At 42.8% G+C, this 20,507-nt stretch overlaps 1 protein-coding gene across 1 annotated transcript in view; it reads right to left on the bottom strand.

Moving 5' to 3' along the window:
- The window catches only part of TSC22D2 (TSC22 domain family, member 2), a 28,545-nt gene extending 8,299 nt beyond the window's left edge, over nucleotides 1–20,246 (bottom strand). The window contains exons 1-2 of the mRNA XM_009884380.1: nucleotides 18,253–20,246; nucleotides 1,680–1,751 (exon numbers count right to left, since the gene is read on the bottom strand). Of these exons, the coding sequence (XP_009882682.1) occupies nucleotides 1,680–1,751; nucleotides 18,253–20,246 (2,066 nt within the window). The remainder of the gene's footprint in view (nucleotides 1–1,679; nucleotides 1,752–18,252) is intronic.
- Between the last annotated feature and the right edge of the window lie 261 nt (nucleotides 20,247–20,507).

Below are 20,507 nucleotides of genomic sequence, written 5' to 3'. Positions count from 1 at the left end.
CGCCCTTCCCGCCGCTGGATGCCCAGGGGAAGGTCACCCCTGAGAGCGTTTCACTCATCTAGCGAAGCAGAACTACACGGCGTGGTCTGAAGGAAATGTGACAACTGGGTTATAAATGCAAAACCCGCTAAACCCTGTCAAAGACGGGAATTCGAACAGATTAGAAGTTTAAAAACTTGCATCAATCCTGATGAATTTGCTTCTATGTTTCTACAAATACTTGTTTCTACCACAAATCGTTCAACAGCAAAGATGCAAGACTATTTTTAAAGGAAACCATTTACATTCTCCTACCCGAGTTTAATGTTTTTCTGTATCACATGCTTCCAATTCTTGCTTCAGACACTACATAAACCTCAGGTTTGTGAAGCCTCAATCTTAATCAATAATTATTTTAGGAGTTTTTTGATTCAGCTTCCTCATGTTCAGAATTATTTCAAGTTAAGAGACATGAAAATGGAGAAACGGATGAAGGCTAGACCTTAAAGCGAGCTTTTGATCTAACTACTAAGTTTGTATTCAAGGCCCTGAAGTTCAGGCTCCAAGGACTTCACTATTGAACTGAAATAAATACAAACTGTGGAGTCTGGCATCATCCAGAGCTTAAAGCAAAAATGCAAATTTGTACAAGTTTCTGCTAGAAAAGGAAGATGTGCTTTTGAAACGTAGCCTAACACTAGCACTTCAGCAAAACCCAGAGCAGGATGCATCAGCATTACTTTTAACCATGAGGGTTGTACGTACACAAATTGTTGCCAGGCAAACTTTAAAGGATTCAGTTAAGCTTTGCAAGTCAAACAGCCTCTCAAGTCAAATACAGCCAATACAATGATGAAACAGTTATCAATACTTCAGCAGCTTCTACAGAGGTTGCTAAGCAGAAGTATTGTGACAAGCCAGAGCATTACAAGGCAGGAAGTCACACCATCACTAGGGCTTCAACTGACAAAAAAAAAAAAAAAAAACCAAAAAAAACCAAAAAAAACACCCTTCAAAAATCATTAAAGTGCAGGAAAGAAATAGTTTGCAGCCACTGATGAATTAGTAATGCATCTCTGACAAGTCATATCTGTGACAGATATGACTTTGTGGCACTTCATTGCAGTTTCTCGCCATGAGTTCAATGCTAACTTAGTAGGTTTACTTCGTCCTCGTATCTTGTCACGGTTCACGTTTGTTCCCCATTTCGCTTTACTTCAGCAGAACGAAAGCAAGCCAGAAAGCTTCCTTTCCTGGTTTTGAGACCCAAAGATTTTAACTTTGCCAAAATTGTGTTCAAATATAACATTTTCACAACTTGTTTTCCGATATAGGACTCAATAGCCACAATGCCAAAAAGTTTCCTTTTTTTGGAAAAGGAAGCTGTAAACATTTTAGTGCAAGTCAGCTAGTAGCCGACTAGCTTTAAACTCTTAGCTTACACATTATGTATGGTACGTGCATAATGGAAGGAGGAAAAAAGAAAACATCATATCATATTATTTTAAACTTATTTAAGTTTCAGTAAGAATACTTCACTTCCATGACTGCCTTCAGACCTTCAGGCTGTGGAAGCCCTACACGGAGCTCTAAACACAAGCAGCAGTTCTGTGCAAACAAAAATGACGAGAAACTTGCATAGAGCGAAGCTGTTCATGCATACCTCAGCACGTATGCATTCCATACGTAAGCATTCATACCTATCCCAGAAGGTCTTTGACTCGCGTAACTTGTTGAATTGGAACGCTTGGTAGAATGCAGTTGACGGATTCCTATGAGATCCAAGAATCAAACAGACATATTGAAAATGGGTAGGTAATAAAAATACCAACTCTCTTATTCAACCTGCATTACAAATTAAATTAGCTTTTCAGACAGGTTAAATTTATGTCCAAAAGTTTACAGACTTTACAGAATGCCTAAAGAATAGTTTAATGACTGAAAGGCCTTACTGTTTCTCTGGGTTTCCATTGAGGACATACTGATTCAAAAAGAAAAAGTAATCCTTGAGCCCTACGGATTTTCATGCTATTTCAAGTTGCTACTGTAAAAAGACAACGGTAAAGCCATTAATGAGACACCTCATGTCATGCTGACAATCTTGGCTAGGTAAGCTGTATACACTCTAATGCTATATGTACCTAAATTCAAGAGAAAGAGATACCTCTCATATTTTTCATATTTCACAAAATGTCTCTGCAAACAGCATCCAGTATTTCTACTCTACTTAGCACCCTACGTTATGTTCAAAACACAAGTTCTCCAAGAGGACCTAGAAGTCGGAGCTAAATACATCTCAGGTTACGACAGATGAAGTTACAACAGAAAACCAGATCAAGTTAAAATTGAAAAGTGGAATCTAGAATACCGCTAACTTTGTAAGCGGTTGACAGCCATCCTCATGCTTCCCCCTCCGGGAGTGCAGCAGCACAACCGCTGCGCAGAGGCGCAGTGCTAAGCGGCACAGGGGAGCACTCCCGCGCCCCCCCGCCGGCACCAGCCGCCCTGCCGAAAACCGGACACTATGGCACAAATGCCGTCACCAGCGCCCAGCCCCTGCGACAGCCCGACCCACCTCGTTCAGCATTGGCCCCACAGACAGCACCTATACCCCACAGACAGCACAGAGCATCACCTGAAGAGCTGAGATCTCAAAAGTCTCATCTGAACACTTATTGTTTACAAGATAACAGAAAAAGCACAAAGTTCTCTACTGCTAGGGGCGGTATCAGAGCGTTATACTCCAGCTTAGAAACTCCTTTTATCAATACTGCAGTTCATCCTTACCTTGGTATAACTGTACCAGCCCGAGAGATGAATGCAACAGCATAGCTGGAAGACCCTCAGAAAAGCTAGTATTAGTCCAAATTCCTTTTAAAGCCAGTTTTAAAATCTGAAGTTTATACCAACATTAGAAGCACACATGCTCATCCCCTTCCTAAGTTCATGGCAAGAATATGTCTTAAAACTGTCTTCAAGTTATTTAATTATTTCCATTTAAGTCCAATTACTGTATAGTTGAAATAATAAAACAAAACAAACAAAAAAAATATCACAGAAGCAGCACCATAACAAAACACTTTAACTGACATAATTTGATTCCCATGGCAGGTATATACCAAAAACCTCACAAGTATCACGATATTTGTGTATCAGCAATGATCAGGGATCACCTGCTTGAAGTATTTGTCACTCCTCCTTCCACCTTCACCGCTCTATTCTTCAAAACAAAAATTCTCGTGAGCCTGGAATTTGGCTTAAAACCTGCTACAGGAGTTGCTTGATCACGCTGATAAATACCCGGCTCCTGTTGGTACTGCTTGTGTTTTCGTAAGGAGCACTGCACACTTGAGTGACAACTAAATACAGCTAATTATAGGAAGAGCAACACAGTAGCTAAAGGACATTTGCGCCATACGGGGCCGTAACGTATGGAAAGCAGTTGGCATCCGCAGAGAACGGAGCGTTCCTTTGTCGAGGGGAAGGACTTCTAATTCAGTTGTCTGTGAGGAGTATGTAGAAAGTCTCTTCCTCAGAAAGCGACTGTAAATAGAAAGCTATTTAACTTCCAAGATAAATTTACTTGCAGCATAGAAAGCCCTGTTGCTATTGTTAGGTGTAAAAAGTTGTGGTTTATAACCACACGGCATGTATTTCATATGGTCTATTTTTATGCTGATACTGGCTTAAGAATAGTACCAGAATAAAAAGCACACAGTGTATCTGGAAAGGTATGAAAAAGTTTTCCTTGTTAAATTCTCGTTTGTATCCCTTGCTGTTGAAATTGCTTTTGCATTACTTCAGACAATTAAGAGAACATTCTCTACTCCATATTTTAGCAAAATGTTAAGGGGGGTGGCTATCCAAACAGGAGAAGCTAATGCACGGAGGTAACATGAACGATGCTGGATGTGCAGGGCTGAACTAATACGACGGAGTTTCAGACTGTTGAGGCATCTATTTCTAACCACGTTAAAGAGTAAACGTTAGAGAATTACTAAAAATTCCTTTCAGTTTGCAGAAACTATTGAGAAAGAGGCTCACGGCAGCAGTGTGACGGAGCCCGCTGCTGCTGTGTCACGCCTGAAACACCACAAGTCCCTCTGAGACCGCCTGAACCGAACGGAGGGGCCGCCCGGAACACATCAGCAGATCCGCAGACCCCCCCCCAGCAGACCCCCAGGTCCGAGAGGTCACGGCTCAGTCCCCGGGGCTGGCAGACTGACGCGGCCAGAAAGGGGTGTCCCGCTGGAGAGCCCAGCTCCTCTTCCGCAGGAGGTACACCAGGCACTCCTGCTCCTCCGTCCCCGGCGAGAGGAGAGCAGGCGTTCCCAAGGACAGAGGGGCTCCATGCGTCCCAGAGAACATGGCAGACAACTTGCTCAGCACGTTTAAACACTCAAACTGTATCTCGCTTGGTAAAATAATGCCTCCATTTCTCTATAAAGAAGTCCTACAACTCATACCTTATTTGTTTCCTTTAAAAGCTCACAAACGTCAGTATTCACAACACACTCAGGTGTTACAGCTTCTAACAACAGCTTTCGTGCAACAGAAATTAGATTGAATTTCAAAGGATGAGAATTGTATAAATTCTCGGAATACTTGAAGCTGCGGGCTGCCCCTTTAGAAGGGAAGCCCAAACCCCATCCAAAGTCTCACCTCGTATTTGAAGGAGTCTCCTCCTGCTGCCGTTAACCAGGACAAGCACATGCCAAATAACAACTTTATGAGACAGCTCTACTTCACCAGAAACCACGCCCATGAAAGTTGGCAAATTTTCAAGTATACAGATAAATGCCTTTTCGTTTAAATAAGAATACTGGCTTTGGGAGCGCTGGGTACCAGCCTGGCATGCGGAGGCTGCTCAACAGATGCCCTTTTTCCAGCTTCTACCTCTGAGGGAGGAATACAAACAGCCTTGTTTGTGACACAGCTGAAGCTATGCTTCAGTCTTCAAACTATTAATCAACATCAGCAATTAAGGGCAACAAGAGGTGGAACATGTGAAGAACACCACGCTTTTTTCTTTTCCTCCCAAGGTAGCAGAACAAAAATTCACACCTGACCACCTCAGACAGCTCTCTCTCAGTATTACCAACTATTATTTTCATTAACTTTGAGAATAGGAATGATCCAAAAGATTAAAAGGGCCTAAGCACCTCTCTTTGAAGAATTTGAAAATAACAGGTCAGCCAACCCAGGGTCAATACCTCAGAGGAAAGCCACGGCAAAGCAGAACCACCTCTTCATTACCAGACAGCAGCCAGCCAACATGGACGGCCTTTTCAGAAGCTTAGGTCAGGCAAAAGTTCCTTCTGAGAAAAATTAACAGGGCTCATATAGAAAGAACACAGAAGACGTGATCACGTTACAAAGCTAGTAGAGCTTTTAATGCCATCTTGCACGACGTTTTTATAAGAACATGGCTTACACAAAGCAGGTCCACCACTGAGAACTGCTCCACGGCTGAGTGGAAGGATGCCCCAGAAGAGCTCTGCGGGGGTCTCCTCCGAGCGCGCTACAGCAGACTGTAACCCACGGCTGGGGCAGCCGCGTACAGACTATCTCCATACCCACAGACGATCTGCAAGCACTCCGGACAGCAGGAACAGAGTCCAGGATGATCCTGCCCGACCGGAGCAATGGTCTGAAGCAAAAAGGATGCAGTTCAATAAGGCTAAGCGTGAAGTACTACGCTCTGGCAGCAAAAATCAGCTGCACACGTACAAACCCCGGAATGACCAGCTGACCGCAATGCCACAGAAGAGAATATAAACAGAAATAAAAATCTTGCAAAGGTGTCAATTTTGCAATACTCCTCTTACACACAGGATGCACATGCACTAACTGAAGTCTTGTTTTATTCGGCCCTTCTGAGCTCTTAACTTAAAATTTTATCACCAGTTTTGGATACCAACTCTCCAGAAGGATCTGAGCCTACCAAAGTCCAGGTAAGACCACTAGAAGACATGTCATGTTCTGTTTTTTTTCCCCCAGTAATCAGAATCGCTAAGTAGGAAAATTAAGCCTTTAAAAGGGATGAAAGAGACACTTAAAGGCTTCACATAGTTTAAAGTATCTGCAAAGGAGAAGAAAACTTGTTCTCACACCTGTTAGGTATAAGCACAGCACATTTAATTGTAGCAAAGAAAGTTTAAGCCACACATCAGAATTGTCTCCCACACGAACAGCAAGGACTGGAAAAGACTTCTTACAGAAGCGGTGGGATTCCCACACTTGTCATTCTAGAAGAGACCAAGCCGTTATTTCCCCAAAAGATTTCAGACCCTTAAGTCTCCAGATCAGCCCATTGGCCCATCTTTCACAATTCTCTGAGAATTCAGGACATCCCTAGCAAGAACTTTAAAGCAGAAGTTCTGTTTTGAATGGGATCAACTCCTACAGGAACAAAATTTAACTATGAAATAGAATAGAGAGAACTGAAGAAAGCGGCTAGTTTGTACTTTGAAATCAAACTGCCTTTCTGTTCAACTATGAAGTTCGTGTCTTTTTTTGGTGGAAAGGGAGGAATGACCATTCTAAAACAAAATTCTTCTTAGCTGCAGACAAAGCTCATACTGAAGCACCAAGTTTAAGATTAGAAAGTATCAGTAAAACATCCATTATTCTTGTGTTCCTAGTCTTAGAAGTAAGGTCGTTAATCATACAGCGATGCACCAATCCGACCGGGAATTCAACAGCAACTTCCAGCATCCTCTCCCTTGTGCAGAAAGCTACAGGAGCCTGACAATATCCCTGCAAATAAAACTGTGTTCTTCAGCCACATTTATCAAAGAAAAGATGCTGGTGTGCTACTTGCATAGCTACACTATTTCTGCAGTGCCAGAAGTGAGCTAACCACTTTGAGAAAGAAGTGACTCAAAAATAGCCTAAAGATGAAGTCAGCAAATTAAAGTATTTAGCCTTTATGCAACATCAAAATTATTATTTAACAGTCAAGAGACCTGATGGTAAGCACACAGCTTGAGCTTACTTAAGAGAACAATCAGCATATACGCATGTGTTCTTACTACAGTGATCTACAAGGCATCGGGTGAAGAAGGGGAAAAAAAAAAAAAAAAAAAAAAGAAAGAGGTAGAGCCATCAACTGCCCAATTTCATGTGCACTACAGGACAACAAATTAACCCCTCCTTAGTTTCTGCAGTTTATAAAAGATTGGCTGTATTATTACCCAGAAGCATTTCAAAGCCAAGTTAGTTTTTAGGTACATGTCTCAATGATCACCAATAGAAGGCTGTGTTTAACCAGGTTACAAGCTACGGCCTCCAGTGAAGACTGATTACAGTTGGTCTCCAAATTAAAACACTTGCGGTGGTTTACTTAGGATCTGAACCAGGGGTTTTGCAATCACTTGATCACAGCTTATCAGGAAACTCCCAATAAAGTTTATGGCTTTTCAAAATTATGTTTACACTAGTAACAGAATTCCTTCTCCATCTCTCTTCTATTAAGACACTTCACTTTATTTATATCACCTTCTGTTTAAAGCAAGTGCAACTCTGAATCAGCTTTATTTTATAAGGCTCCACATACAAAACACAGTAACTGGAGTATAAAGCTCTGAAGAAGAGAACTGACAAAGATTGAACGTGGGGAAGTCAATGTAGAATTCAGGAAAAAAAAAAATATCTCAAGATTAAAGCTCTAAGTTTTGTGTTTAATTACATATTCTGTTCATGTAGTTCCTTAAAGCCATTATACTTGAAATACCCTGAAAAAACAGCAAGAATTAGACACTGTTACATTCAATTTTAGGTGCACGCTAGCTAGAGGTGACAGACAAGGCTGACTCAGTTAGCAGCCCGTATGACAGTTCTGGGGACAACGGCTCTCAACCACCACGATGGACTTGAAAGGCATTCACGGGCTACTTCTAAATGAAAATATTGTGACAGTGGAGAGAAAGCATACCGAACGGATCTGATCTCACTGGAAACATCAAGAGATACACTAATTTAAGCGCTAAAAATCACCAAATTAGGACATGCTTAACAGCAGTTTTGTAATTGAATTCAAGAGGAAGGAGATGAAAGAACACCCAGATCATCATTAGCAAGACAGTGCCAGCGGCACCAGCACTCAGTTTCAGCTGCTTTCAAACGAACTACACACTCCCTCCCACCACTTTCAGAAATGATGAAAATCACTTTTGGGTAACTTTACTGAGAGAACTAAAGAAGTACCCGTCACCTGGAGTAAGACAGGAAAGTCTGACACCAGCAGCTCCATCTCAACCAGCTGCATCTCAAAATCCTGATGTTTGGATTTCTGGTATCAGAAGAGAAAGAACTAGACTTTGCTACCAGAGTGGCATCCTCCTTTCCATAGCGCAGATCAGGGCAGTAACCCGTGCTTTCTTCGCCTTGCTCTCAAAAGAGGATTTTTGAAAACAGTTTTCTGCCCTGACTAGAAGTCCCTAAGGAGAAGCGAATGAGAGATGACTGTCCCAAGTGCGCAGCGCAGAGACAGCACACTGGTCCCTGGCGCGCTCTGTTGAGATGCTGGTACCAGCCCTGCCCTGCTCCGGGGGCTCGGCTCTCCAAAAAAGACACCGAGAACATTTGTTAGTCCCCATGAATGCTAGGGAAAATAATAAAACCACTTTTACAAAACCTGGTAATGAGAATGCAGCGTGGACAGAGCAGGTTAGATCAACGTTAATAATGGTCAGACCAGAGGAGTGTAGCGAATAATCGGAGTACTTCCTGAGCAACAGTTGGAAGCTTCTCAAGTGTTCCAGCCCACCCTAAACCAAGAGCAGCCACTGGTATCATCACAGGCCCTCACCCGAGGACAATCACCGTGCTCCTCGGTTACACAGGACATGTGCCAACAATTGCTTCTCTTGTCCCGGCACTGAATAGCTGTAGAAAACACCTTCATACTTGACTCACCACTGCATTTTAAAAACGCACTCAAAGCTTTTAACAGTCCTGTACCAAGTTAGAGCAGATGCGCCACACCATTCCATACCATTACTGCACTGACAGACATGAAGTGATACTGATGTACGAGACAAAAGGAGATCTGGCACCACTTCTACACTTCATTATTAACTGACTGATAAAATAGCAGCAAGTTTGGGTTTGGGGTTTTTTTGGTCTGTTTCTGGGGTTTTGTTGTTGTTAAGGATTTGACTATTGACTATGAAAGTCTGGTCTAAAAAATGAAGCAGCATTTTGACACAACATTAAATTCAAACTCACTTAACAGGTTACAATAATTTGGTATCAACAAGTCTTCTGGAAATACAAAGTTCCCAGCTGTAAAATCAGGATAGTTTCTTCTATCCTATCTCTACTCCAGAGAAAACTAGTACAAAACATTCTTTAGCACAGATGTTTCATAAAGATCTGCTTTACAGAAGCTAACCAGCCTAAATGTTTCAGGTGGAGAGGCACCTAGTTACTCACTTAAGTCTACCAAGTTCTGCTACTAGTAATTCAAAGCCTTCTCCAATTAACATCACTTCATAGTTTCTGCTTTCTGAGTCCCTGGTAGACACTAAATCAGCAGACCACAAGAACATGAAAAACAAAACAACATTTCCCTTGATTTTATTACATCCTTTGAAAGTATGAATCCAAGTTCCTACAAAAAAAAGAGTTAAAGTTTATATATACTGGCCAAAATTAGCAAGGCCAGTAGGACATCGTGTTTCCTGTTCAGAGAGCCTTGGATCAAGAAAACAGTGGCACCTTGACTTAACATATAACCAAACAGCAGCAGTCAGTAATGATTTTATTAATTAATTCAAATAAAATTAGCTGTGTTAAGTAACAATCATTCAGTATTTCTGAAGGAGCTTTGCTGAAGAGTTCAAATAGTAAATTCCAATACGACTATTTGATACTAACGAGGGAAAGAACAATGCAAGTGTTCATCTTCTAAATTTCTTTCTGCTTCTTTCCAATTTCAGCAGCTGCAGCTCAAGACTCTGGGGTCCAATCCTCTCAGATCCAAGAAGTTGGTCCCTGACCCTCAGAAGCCCTGTACAGTAGACAACCCTGTAATCATAACAGCTTTAAGGCCATTCACGACTCACTGATGATCTTTTCCATCTCTGCCTCCTGCCCTCCCACCTTCCAACGCCAGGTGGGCGCTTGGTCCACTCCTGATCAAGTACTTCTGCTCCAGCCAGGTAACCAACGCTCTCCTGCTATTCCTCCCTGCAGCATCGTCACGGATACGCTTAATAAAACACTGCATGCTAATAAAGCAAGGCTGTTTTGTGAAGCCTGTCATGGTCATCAGTCAGGCTGAATTTTAATTACATCGTCTTACAGACTGCAAAAGGACTAATCTGAGCGATTCCCTTCTCAAATCAAAACATAACAAGTGTAAGATTTCTCATACTAATGACTTGCCTTCTCACTGGGTGAAATTAACCTTCAGTTCTTGTAGGGAGGATGCAAGACAATGTAGTTCACATGACGCACAGCTTAGCTTCAAGAAAAAAAACGCATAGTAGATCACATCGTCAAAGAGAAACAACTACGGAACAGAAGTTGTTAAACTCAATGACAATGCAGAAAGTCTTTGCTTGACCCAGTCAGGGATTCCTGCCACTATTAAGAAGCTTTTAAGAAAAGCCACAGAAAGGCCCATCAGTATTATCCATGTTTGGATGAATTAAGACAAGCTTAAAAAAAAAAAAAAAAGAAAAAGGACTTCTTGAAAATAACTTAGGTGGTCTCAGCAAACTTCTTGAACTTCACCTCACAAAGGAGAGACTCCTCCAGCATCTGTTGAAATGTGCCAGTTAACATCACTATGCCATATTCTTTTGTAAATTAACCCATTCAAAAGAGCAACCTTGGAATGCGTTTAAAAAGCAGACCCTAATATGCTGGATGAAAGGACATAGTAAAAAACAACATAAACTCTGTAATACTGAATTAAAAAGATCCACATTTGCTAGCATTGCATTATACATACGGAAATCTAGAAGAGATGTCAAAACTGTTAAAAATATTGACTTTTATACAACTTGGCTGGTAAAGCAAAAGGCATTTATTAACGTGTATGGACACGCTATTGTAGAGGATTAGGCTCCTACTGCCTGCTCTGCCCACAAAGCTGGATTTCCTCAAACCTACTCATGAAGAAGTTGCTTGTGATTACTGGTGAAAGTGGCCTTCCATAGCAGAACAGCTGGCCTGAGTAGTCATTTTTGAAGAAAAGTCCAAAAACGAGATTCCCCCCCCCAAGTTGCAGTACAGCAGTTTCAGATATTTCAGTCATCTATAAATCTAAGCAATTCCTGTTTTTTTGACAACAAAATATTTCAGTATCTGTGGGGAAAAAAGCCAGTGGAAGAAAACAGCTTCAGACAGACTTAGCCAAATCCCACCTGTCCTTATTTACGTGACACTGCTCAAGAAAGCATCTCTTAGCAAGCATTTTAAATTAAATACTCCGCTTTTAAAAAAAGATATTAGAACCTAGACCACCTATGGCATGGTTTATTAGACAGTATATTATAAATGTATTTGTCTGTCTTTCCACACCATTTACCGGTTCTTTACAACTCTTCAAGTTTCACACCACTCTGCACCCAGCTACAGTTCTAACTAAAGCACTGTCAGTATGAGAGCTTATTGTTGGCTTAAAGAAACAGTATTTTTAAAAAGGCATTTGTAGGGTTGGTCAAGGTATTTATGGTCCTTGCACCCACTGAACAGCGTTCTACATAGGAGACATTCCCAGGAGTTGTCATCTACTCCCTTACAGAAATAGCTGAAATAACCTGACAGAGAAGCAAGCAAGGTTTTTTTTAACCCTCATCTTTGATCACCCCATCCTCCAATAAACCAGACAAGTTAAACTTGCTCTAGACAGATACAAAAAATCTTCATATACTTCACTGAAACCAGTATCTCATTTCTTACCCATTCTACGCTTCTCCATTGCCACCTCACACACACACCACGCTCGCCCCCTCCCAGACACGCGAGGGTCAGGACTGCGCCCGTGCTGTGAAGATGGTGAACGGTGTCTGGGCTGCACGGGGCGAAGCACGGCCAGCAGGTCGAGGAGGGATCCTTCCCCTCTGCCCAGCCCTGCTGAGCAGGGGGTTGGAGATGACGACGACCTCCAGAGGTCCCTGCCAACCCCGACCAGCCTGCGGGTCTGGGACCGGTTCCTGCTGTTGACATAGATCCCTATTTCGGTTTGTAATCTTTAATGAGTACTAGACAAATATGCCACTTGTCATCGTGATAGACAGCTGACACCTCTCTGTGGTACTAATTAATACTTCTACCTTCTCTCTGCACTGTTAGAAGCATTCAAGCAAGCTGCCGTGATACAAATGCATGACTCCTAGCTTCAATGGCAGAATAGAGATATACAAAAACCCTCTTAGAACAATTGTATTTTGCATGACAAAAAAAAAAAAATGAAGACAAGCATCCAGCTGTCCTTTATGTGGCCAAGCAACTCACCTGCCCTGCATGAGTAAAATAGATTACCCCATGATGCAAAGAATTTACCAGCACTCGATACGCATTTGTATTTATAAAGCATGAAGTTTAAAGACAGAGGAATTTTCACAGAGAGGAATGAAGATACAACCTTACGCTGCACTTCAAGTGACCTTTTATGCCTGGAGAACCTTCTCAGAAGACAGTAGCTTTAGCAGTTACTATAAATACTTCTATCTTTACACTTTGTCAAATATAGGAATAAAAGCAGACACCTGTGGCTGACAATCTAGATTTATCTACCAGAACCAAACCAGTTGTACTTTAGCAGGAGTCTCACAGCAGTTTCTTATGGAATCTTTGCCGACACACAGAAAGCACAAAAAAGGTTTGCATTTTCCATGAGCAACAGAAGCTGCTGATCACCAGCTTTAAAACTGAAAAAGTAATATATAGCCTCAACATGCAACGGGCCAATATTCAAATATCCAGTACAGTAACAGGGAACAATTCTTTTTTACTATAGTGTCACCCGAAGTCATAAGAGATTGTCAGCGCCTCCCATAAAAATGCACAGCCTGAGAGAAATTCCAGCTCTTCAGTAGTCTGACAGCAGTTTGGTAGTCCCGCCTGCTCAAAAAAGCTAAACACTTGAATACTCAGCTTTAACAAGAAGTTTAAAAAAAAAGCTTCCATGAAACATCTGCTGTTACTTCTGCCATACAAGACAGCATTCAGAAGTAAGCTGACTATGGAACACTTGCACTCTTCTATAGGGGAGCAGAAAAAACTTAACCCACAGCAGCTGAGCAGAACCCTTAGGAGCACGAGGTACAGAGAACCGTTTATGTCAGAGCTCGTACACCGCAGCCTTTAAAACAAACTGAACTGTTACGCTTTCTGAATTTCTTTCAAGTGTCTTCCCCCGTCCTCCTTTTAATAACTATCTCACCTGAATCACAGCTCATTAATTTTAAGAATGCACTGACTCCTCCTTAACGAAGGCATTTGAATGTTTAAACTGGGAAACAGCGCTGTCAAATGAGCAACCACATTCTTCTGTTTAGGTGTCTCGTAATTCTCAGAAACTGAATGCACGGCAGCAAAAGTTCTCCATAATCTAGAAACTGGTGTGGTGCTGGAGTTACCTTATGTAGTTTCTGTTAGAGGAAGTACAGCAAAAAGCGAACACAACTCACTGGAGTTTTGTTTGCACTAACCATCATTTGATATCACCAACTGTGATGTTCACCTCAGGAGTCCTCTCTCAACTGTTTTGCAAATGCTGTAGTTCTGGCAGTGGAACCGCAGGCACCCATGATTCCCGAGCCCGTCTGTCCACCTTTCATTCTCACCTGCTTCTACGAACACCCGTAAACGCAATCCTTCAGGAGAAGAGCTGAAAACATTCGAGTCTGCAGCTGCAGTACAACTCAAATCTCTAGTAAGTTTATTATCAAAGTGGAGAAAGGGACAGTATTCAATAATAACGCAATTCAGGTATTGCTTACTGGTATGGATTTGCAGAATAGTCTTTTTTCTTTAGGAGTATGGTAAAATATGCACACGGGCAATACCCAAGAAAACCCTTATTGAAGTTACACTAATGCCCATGCCTAGTTTTGTCCTTATATTATGAACATGGTCTCAAGAGCTCAGTTTTATCGACAGTTAGTACGCTATACAAATACGTGATTTAGCTGAGCGGAGAGACCTATGCTGTGAAGCGGTCTGCACAATCAGGTTTTCAACAGTTCAGCTGCCGTAGTTGACAGTTCACAATTGCAGCCATTCATTAGCGTCCCTGGAATACAGCCTGCACAGTTCAAGCTGGTCAGCTATCTCTGGACAATGATCTATGCTCTGCTCCTTTTCCAACATGCCTAGTAATATTTTGCCCCCAAAGTCTGCCAAACATGTAGGAGGTTTGAACAAGCTTTCTCAGTAACATTCTTTTAACAGAGGCAACATATTTCTTTTCCCCCAAGAGCCAAAATAAAGTTATTAAGCCAGCTGGAATATTATGCTTGTCAACTACAAGTTTGTGTACACAGGGGCATAAAGGCAGTAGAGACACTGATGTACCCTGATCCCACAATCCTGGCAGGTACTCTAACTGCCCTCCACCCAAAATAATCAGAACTGCTGCTAAAGTCCAGCAAACGAAGAGTCAGGGCAATTTCGAGATCCAGTTCTACGCGTGTTTTTATAACATTTGTCAGACTCCAAATTCAAAGTGGATTGCAATATTCACATCTGCCTCAGTAAGAGTACTGTTTCCTCCATCCTTGAATACTGTTGCAGTTGATTCTACTTGTAGCCACATTTAGAGAAGAAAATAAAACTATGTTATGCTATGTAGGTATTTCATAAAAAGAGAAATATGTTCTGTGTAAGTTAAGAGCTTAGCAATGTAAACACATCAACTGAAAAAAACAGCTTTGCCTTCTAAAGGAAGGTGTAATATGCCAAAGGCTTTTTTTTTTTTTTTTTCCCCTTTTAATTCTTTTGGACCACCTACCCGCCCTCTCTTCTCCCCAGATAAGATTTCTTGATTGATTCTTCATTATTCATCAGGTCAATAGAAGAAGCCACAGTTCTGTCTAGACTACTGTCAAAGCATACTGGACTATCAGAACAGGGAATTAAAGGTTTTTGGGCAAGGTCTGGCAAAAAAGTCAGTTCTACATCTACGTAATTCTACATATCTGTTTATGTATCAGGCTAAATAACCTTACACCCCCACTTCTATCTTAGACGTAGTTTGGTTTAAAACAGGGGACCATAAGACAGGAATAACACAAAGAACTCTTTCAGAAAGATGGGAACTGACCAGCTTTTGACATCAGACCTGTCTCGTACTTACTGTATGTATCACATTCTGTTTTCAAAGAACTCCCACCCTAAACTATTTTACCTTTAAAACAGTTACTCCTCATATCCAGAATGGTGAATGACTTACTAGATAAATCCAGGATATTCAGAGTTATACGGTATTCCTTGATGAATCACTATTTTAGAAGATGACTATAGGAGAATGATCTCCACAAGTTTGTCAAGCTTCAAGTATGCACAAATATTTAAATATAACTGAACGTGTCAGAAGAAATGTAGATACCTGCCTACACATTGACAGCCCCCCTCCCCTTCCTGGGTACGTTACACATTGACACTAAGAGAAAACGAGAAAAACGCTTTCCACAAATTTCTAGCTCTCATGATCACAAAGTAAACTCTCTAAACAAAACCAAGCGTTAACTTCCTGAACCTGCAGGCAGCCCGAAACAGTGACTCATGACCTGTGAACTCCCTTTGCGCCCTATTAGTTTTATCAGACTGTCAACCCTCTGCCTATTAAGGACACTTGAAGGTCTTCATTAACTATTTCACCACTGATTTCAGTAGATAAAGCAGCTGGGCATAAGCCCATGGGAGTAGTGGTGCAATTTAAATGGCTGGAAAACGGAAAAAAGCAGGAGCAAGAAGAGAACAGCAGACAAGCTGGAGACAGTTTTACAATAAAAGCTTCTCAGTGAGTAAAGCAAATAAAAACAAAGTGGTAAAACAGCTTTAACAAGCTGCAAGGTTTTTATTTTCTCCTTTCTCTGTCTGAAAACAGTAGAAGTCAGGCTACTGTTTGAGGGGAACAAAGAATCAACTCGGATCTACTGGCTCTGCATGTATCTCCTACCTTGTATGAAGCCTAGGCCTGTTTAAATTAAACTTCTATCGCTTATCAGTATCACTACTAACTCAAGCTATTCCAAGCTGGGAGAGACTCTCACATACCATACAGCTCCTTGCCTAGTGTACCGCTTCTGCCCTGGGTGATAAAACCTTGTCCTTTGCTGAAGCAGGCAACTGAGAAGCACACGTTCCTTTTCAGATAACCACAAGTTAGTTTCTCTACTGAGCATCATGATGTGGCACGTCAAAAAGAGCGCTCTGCATTCAGAGTCCGTTCCTATTGCTTACTCACAGTTCTCATAGCCAAGCTTCTGAAAATGTTTCTTTAGAAACAATTATGCGAAGCAATGCTGCAAGGTGGCTCAAGTTCAAAGACAAAACTACAAAAATAACATTAAGAATCACTGTCCAGGGTAAGAGTACCAAGAACTGTCTCACTAGGGTGCGACACAAAGTTAGCAGCCTACAGGTTTGAGTAAGTAGGACAAGTTTTTCCTTATCGTTATATAAAGCGATTCATTTGTCACAGATAATCATGTCTGCTACTACGATTTATATAAAGTATTAGAAGCTATGCAAAATGAATGCAAAACACATTCCTTCCTTTCTGACTCCTTAATCAGAACGATTAAACACGAGACAAATCATCTTCTGATAATATACTGAGCTATGAAAAAAACCTACCAGCTTGAAATCTAACCTTATTTGCACAAAGAAGAGTCTGTCAGCTGGGTCAGCAATCCTCTTAAGGTAGGCACAACTGCTGGAAAATTTTAGCTTTTTAACTTTTTCTTCTAAGCCCTTTACGGCTTTAATCAGAACTAGCACAACTCTCCAAAACACAGCTTTTGCTCGCATAAAGGCATTAACAGAGTTACTATCCCAAATGCAGCGTTAGTCAAAGCTCCAGTGAGCACAAGGCCTGCATTACGGCAGATTTAACTCTCCAAACACTAATTTGTCTTTGAAGTACCTTCTCCATCCACTACTCCCTAATCCCACATACGCAGCTGCTTGACTAAAAGGCACACTGAGCAACACCGACTGTGTTATAAAGTCTGGTACTGTCCCAAGGTGAGGGAAGGCTTACGGCATAATTCAGCACATCAGACCTCCTTCTAATGGTGTTACTCCTATTTTAAAACAAGTATGTATAACCCACATGTATTTCATTCTTCCAAATTGCAGTAATCCCAACAGTAAACATTAATGACATTAACTCAGCGCTCAAACACTGCTTTCCCTGAAAGTCTTCTCCCAAAGAAGTCAATTAAGAACAGTTTTGGCCATGACACTACACTTCAGAGCAGCCTGACGACTCTTCGGGAATAAGTCACATACCTCCTTCCTCTCTTGGGCCCTTTGATGAGTCTGCTCATGCTACACACCTTTGTTACAACTAATAGTTCCAAACTACTTTCCTATAAAGAAAACTCATTGTAAGGTTGTACCTTCCACTGCGTCCACATCTTTGCCCAAGTAAGTGGTGCCCGTTTTTTTTTCCTACGCAAAGGACCATTATCTGTAGAGCTTTCACTGTGTGAAGGCATACAAACTCATATGCAGATGCATGTACCTTCCTAACTGATACTCTACAGTGCAAACTCAACAGCAGGATAAAAAACAAGAATCTGTGTTATAAGCCTTGACATTTTCCAAGATACCCCTCACCTGATGGCCCTGAGATAGCACTACACTTCTATTTTGAACAACACTGCAATATAGCGGCGTTGACAAACTCATTTTAACCTGCCAGTCATCAGAGTGTTTTATGATGCGTTCAGGGGAAAGGAGAGAACATATCGAGCAACTGGGTTTTCAGTTTTCAGTCTTTGACTTGGAAGAGGTCACATTATTTGTGCATTAAGCAGCTTTCAGGCTACTTTCTGCCCTGTTTTGTGAGAAAAGTAATTACACTCATAGCCTGAGAACAGCAAGTGCAGTTCACTACTTGCCTAAACACTTTGCTATATTTTGTATTCTTAACACACACCAAAAAAAAAGCCCAGGTAAATTCCAGTATGACTTTCTGAAAATATGAACTTACAAAAACCACTTGACAATAATTAGAAAGTTGATTTTCTTTTTCCCCCCTTAATAAAAGGTATTTTTATGGCATTATAAAATAATTCATACCTGTCTTCATCACCATCAACAGGAATAGATATGCCAAACACAGAGCTGGCAAGACTGTTCATAGGAGTACTTGCAGGTAACTGAAGAGGATTTGCTAGAGTGTCTGGAATGGGAGGCTTCACAAGAGGTTTATTTTCAGCTATAAGAGAAAGTGGTGGCTGAGGTAGGGGTTCCGATTTTCTTCTAGTATCGTCAATCTGGCCTACTAAGGACTGAGCTTGAGTCTGAAACTGTCCGAGGTTTGACTGTGGCAGATTCGCAGGTACATTAGGCGTGCCTTGCATTAACGAGTGTCCCACATGCTGTGGCTGGACACTGCCGGTACTTCTGCTGACAGAAGTGTGGCTAGTCAGCTGGGACTGGACTAGCGTAACAGGGACATTTGGCATAGTAACAGAAGCGGTGGTAGACACACTAGGCACACTTGTACCGGGCACAACTGCAGGCACGTTCTGAACTCCAGAGACCACAGCATGGGGAGCACCAGGCATTCCGGACACTTGACTGCTTCCACCCATTTGATGCTGAGTCACAGATTTCTGTTGCACAACCCCTGTATGTCCAATGCCTTGCTGCACCACACCTCCTGGTTGCGGAACGGCAGCCTGACTAGCTTGTGTCTGGCCACTCTGCATTAATCCCGATCCCTGTGCGACTGCTTCGCCAGACTGCGCTGACACCCCCATGGCTGGCGCTCCCACAGGTGAGGGATTTTGGCCGGTCACCTGCCCCACGGGAAGGCTGGAAGCCACAGTACTTGGAACAGAGCCCGTAGTAGCCTGCTGAATAGCTCCTTGAGACTGCATAATTGTCATGTGCTGCATGTATTCGGTCTGACCAGAAGGTTGCGTCGGCAGTAGATGCACTGGTGGAATCTGGGACTGAGAATAAGCAAATTGTTGAGGCTGAGTCACCGGTATGTTTGCCTGCTGCACCTGCTGCTGTGCCACAGGAATGCTTGGCTGCCCTATTGTCACATTTGGAGGTGCCATGCCTTTCCCGTTGGGTCCAGCCTGTGCAACACCCTGCGTAGTTACCTGTGGCTGCGATTGCTGTGGCACCATCATTTGCTGATTTGCGACCGAAGCCCCAGAAAACATAGGCTGAGCAGTACTTTGAGGCATGGCCCCACCTATGGGTTGTTGCGGCTGCTGTTGTTGCCCAATGACAAAATTAGGTTGCTGTAGAGAAGACTGGTTCATTTTCTCTGTCTGAAGCAGCTGTGACACAGCAGTCAGGGAACTGTCAGCTATAGAATCAGGGCCATGGGCTGATGCTGGCACAGCCGAGACCACGATGGAACCTCCTGTGGCACCGAGGCCACTGTCCCTCTCTTGAGCAGCCTGCTCAAAGGTGCTGCTGTGCCTAATGCAATCTCCAGTCCTGCCAAGGACACCACCACCGTCTGAGTCCCGGTCATAATACTCCATACACGTCCATCGTCCTCGCCTGTAGGGCTCCCCTGTACCATGGTCCAGCTTGATCACCCTGAAGCGCGAGCTGCACGCAGCAGCCACCGTCTGAGACATTGTCCCAGGAGCGGCAGATGCAGAAGGCCCTGTGGAGGGCAAGGCAGTTTGAGCACTGCTGCCTGCTGCCACGGCAGTGCCAGGGGCAGCAGCTGGCAGGGGCACAGCGGAGCTCTTGGGCACGGCCCCTCCATTGGGGGCCACAGCCGGTGGAGCCGCAGCTACCCCACCAACAGCCACAGCCAGTTGCCCGTCCAACAGGAGGTTGGGAGAGATGCTGCCAGGAGTTTCAGCCTCGCCCACGTTGTTGAGAGTCTCCTCGGAGGAGCTCCGCTCGCAGACATCCTCAGGGCCGTAGTCGGTGGCTCGGGAAACATCAAAGATTTCCGAAGACACGTCCTCGGTGCGGGACTCATCCGGGTCATCCAGGCTCTCGGTGTCCTCGGTGATGCTGCTGGCCACCTGAGCCGTGGTCACGCTGGTGATCTGGAAGCAGCTCTTCTTCTTGGCCGGCATCTTGGACATGTTTCCTCCGCGGGGAGGGGCTCGGCCAGCCGGGGCGAGTATTACTGAGAACAGATATAGAAGAGATGGATTAGCACGCAGAATTGCAAAATAAATCAGGACTTGGCTGAACTGTTGCATTCACAGGGAACAGTTGAACTGAAGGGAAGCTAGTAGTGGGGATCTCCCATATTTTAGAACTGGTCCTTAAAACACACTGTGACCTTACTCAAAAAAAGCCAGGATGGGTTAATGGTACAGTTGCAAGGAATGACAGTTTAA

The sequence above is a fragment of the Charadrius vociferus genome, unplaced genomic scaffold (assembly GCF_000708025.1).
Source record: "Charadrius vociferus isolate BGI_N301 unplaced genomic scaffold, ASM70802v2 scaffold104, whole genome shotgun sequence".
Lineage (NCBI taxonomy): Eukaryota > Metazoa > Chordata > Aves > Charadriiformes > Charadriidae > Charadrius > Charadrius vociferus.
This window is presented reverse-complemented; position numbering and strand designations above follow the sequence as displayed.